The sequence below is a fragment of the Benincasa hispida genome, chromosome 7 (assembly GCF_027475165.1).
Source record: "Benincasa hispida cultivar pf3 chromosome 7, pf3_genome.v1.1, whole genome shotgun sequence".
NCBI lineage: Eukaryota > Viridiplantae > Streptophyta > Magnoliopsida > Cucurbitales > Cucurbitaceae > Benincasa > Benincasa hispida.
In genome coordinates this window covers 2,940,475-2,942,803 of record NC_143484.1, presented here as the reverse complement: position 1 = coordinate 2,942,803, position 2,329 = coordinate 2,940,475, and the positions used below count along the sequence as shown (strand labels likewise).

Here is a 2,329-nt window from a genome sequence, read left to right as displayed (position 1 = left end):
TGCAATCTTTCTCCGATAGGACAACCTTGAAAACTAGATTCTTCCAGCTTTCAAATTGCACCAAATTCGCTAAATTTGCTCTTTTCAATTGCCGAAACCATGCTTTTGAAGTTTCACTTCTCTTTTAATCTTTCTGCCGCTTCCTGAGTTCAAAGAGTAGATTGCAACGTCACCTTACACTTAGTGCCTCCAGCCAGACTAATGATTGAGTTTCTTCATTATATAAATTTTCCTTCCCTTCCTTCATAATCCCTATAAACAAACATGAATTTCTACTTAATAAATATGTAATATAACATTCCTTTGGCTAAACATGCTTATCTAGGGAACCTAAGTTCAGGGTTTACAATCATCTCTCCCTTAAAAGAAATTTCGTCCTCAAAATTTACCTGATATGTCATTTGAAAAGTTGAGGATATCTCTTTTTCATTTGCTCTTCAGGTTCCCAGGTAGCTTCCTCAATTCTATGATTACGCCATAGCACCTTCACCAAAGGAATTGTCTTATTTCTGCGTACTTGGTCTTTCCTGTCCACGATCTCGATGGTCTCCTCCTCATAAGATAAATCTTCTTTGATCTGTACTGGTTGTGTTGCTAGTATGTGCATAGGAGCAGGTACGTATTTCCTTAGCATCGACACATGAAATACATCGTGAATACGAGCTAGCTCCTTTGGCAACTGCAGCCTATAAGCTGCTGGACCAACCCGTTCCACAATTTCATATGGTTCGATGTATCGTGGACTTAACTTCCCTTTTGGATTCCTTTCCATGGGGAAAGCCGAAGAAATACCCATTCTCCGACTTCACATTATAGTTATTTTCTTCGCTTATCAGCATAGCTCTTCTGTCTATCGCGGACCGTCTTAAGATTATCCCTGATAAGTTTCACATTCTCTGTTTTTTATTCAACTAATTTTGGACCCAGTAATTATCATTCTCCGATTTCATTCCAGCACACTAGAGTCCTGCAAGGTTGGCCGTACAATGCTTCATAGGGAGCCATTCCGATACTAGAATGGTAGCTATTGTTGTAGGCAAATTCAATCAACAATAAGTGTGTATCCCAACTTCCTTTGAATTATAGCACACAAGCTCTTAACATATCTTCCAGTGTCTGTATAGTTCTTTTCGACTGTCCATCTGTTTGCGGATGAAAATCGGTACTGAAATGTTATTTAGTGCCCATAGCCTTCTGTAAACTAGGCCAAAATTTTGAAGTAAACCTCGAGTCTCGATCCGACACTATTGACACTGGGGCTCCATATTGACTGATTATCCTATCCGCATAAATCTTAGCTAGATGATCTAGTGTAAAAGTAACTTTCACTGGTATGAACTTGGCCAGTTTAGTTAGTCTATCGACTATTACCCAAATGCCATCAAATCTTGAAGGTGTCTTGGGCAATCCAAATAGAAAGTCCATTGTCACATGCTCCCACTTCCACTAAGGCACTGGAAGTGGATTGAGTAATCCTGCTGGTCTTTGTCTCTCATGTTTTACTTGCTGACAGATTATACATCGGTCTACATATTCTGCTGTGTCTCTCTTCATCTTAGGTCACCAGTAAGATTTCTTCAAAGTTCTATACATCTTGGTGCTACCTGGATACATAGCATAAACGGAACTATGTGCTTCCTCTAGAATGGCTTGTTTAAGCTGTAGCTTGTTCGGCACACACATTCTCCCCTCCTTTTCTAGCACATTGTCTGCTCCTAGTTGAAGGACAACCCCGATGCCCTTACTTACATCATCCACAATCTTTTGAAGATCAGGGTCTTCCAACTGTTCCTGCTTAAGGTTTTCTACTAAGGTCGACCTTATCTGAAAGGTAGCTATCATTCCTCCTGATGGTTCCACTGATAAGGCGATTCTGGAATTCCTGAACTCCTGCAATTCCATTCCTCTTACGAACCAATAATGGCCTTAGGTCCCGAGGATTTCCTACTTAGTGCATCTGCTATAACATTAGCTTTACCAAGGTGGTACTCGATGGAACAATCGTAATCTTTAATCAATTCAATCCATCTTCGTTGCCTGAAATTCAACTCTTTTTTATCAAAGATATATTTCAAGCTTTTGTGATCTGTAATATTCTACAGCGCTCTCCGAACAAGTAATGTCTCCACAACTTCCGAGCCAAAACAACTACTGCCAACTCTAGATCATGTGTAGGATAGATGCCCTCGTGGTTCTTAAGTTGACGAGAGGCATATGCAATCACCTTCCCATCCTGCATCAACACACATCACAATCCTTGCCGGGATGCTTCGCAATAAATCTCAAATTCCTTACCTGGAATAGGCAAGTTAAGCACTGGTGCTGATAC

At 40.4% G+C, this 2,329-nt stretch overlaps 1 protein-coding gene across 1 annotated transcript; it reads right to left on the bottom strand.

Moving 5' to 3' along the window:
* Positions 1 to 397: 397 nt before the first annotated feature.
* LOC120081621 (uncharacterized) lies at positions 398 to 796 on the bottom strand. The gene has a single exon (XM_039036650.1). It carries the CDS (start codon positions 794 to 796, stop codon positions 398 to 400), a length of 399 nt encoding a protein of 132 aa, XP_038892578.1.
* Between the last annotated feature and the right edge of the window lie 1,533 nt (positions 797 to 2,329).

What these genes read in the sequence shown, in the direction of transcription:
- LOC120081621 (XM_039036650.1), bottom strand. Translation starts at nt 796, where the DNA reads ATGGGTATTTCTTCGGCTTTCCCCATGGAAAGGAATCCAAAAGGGAAG.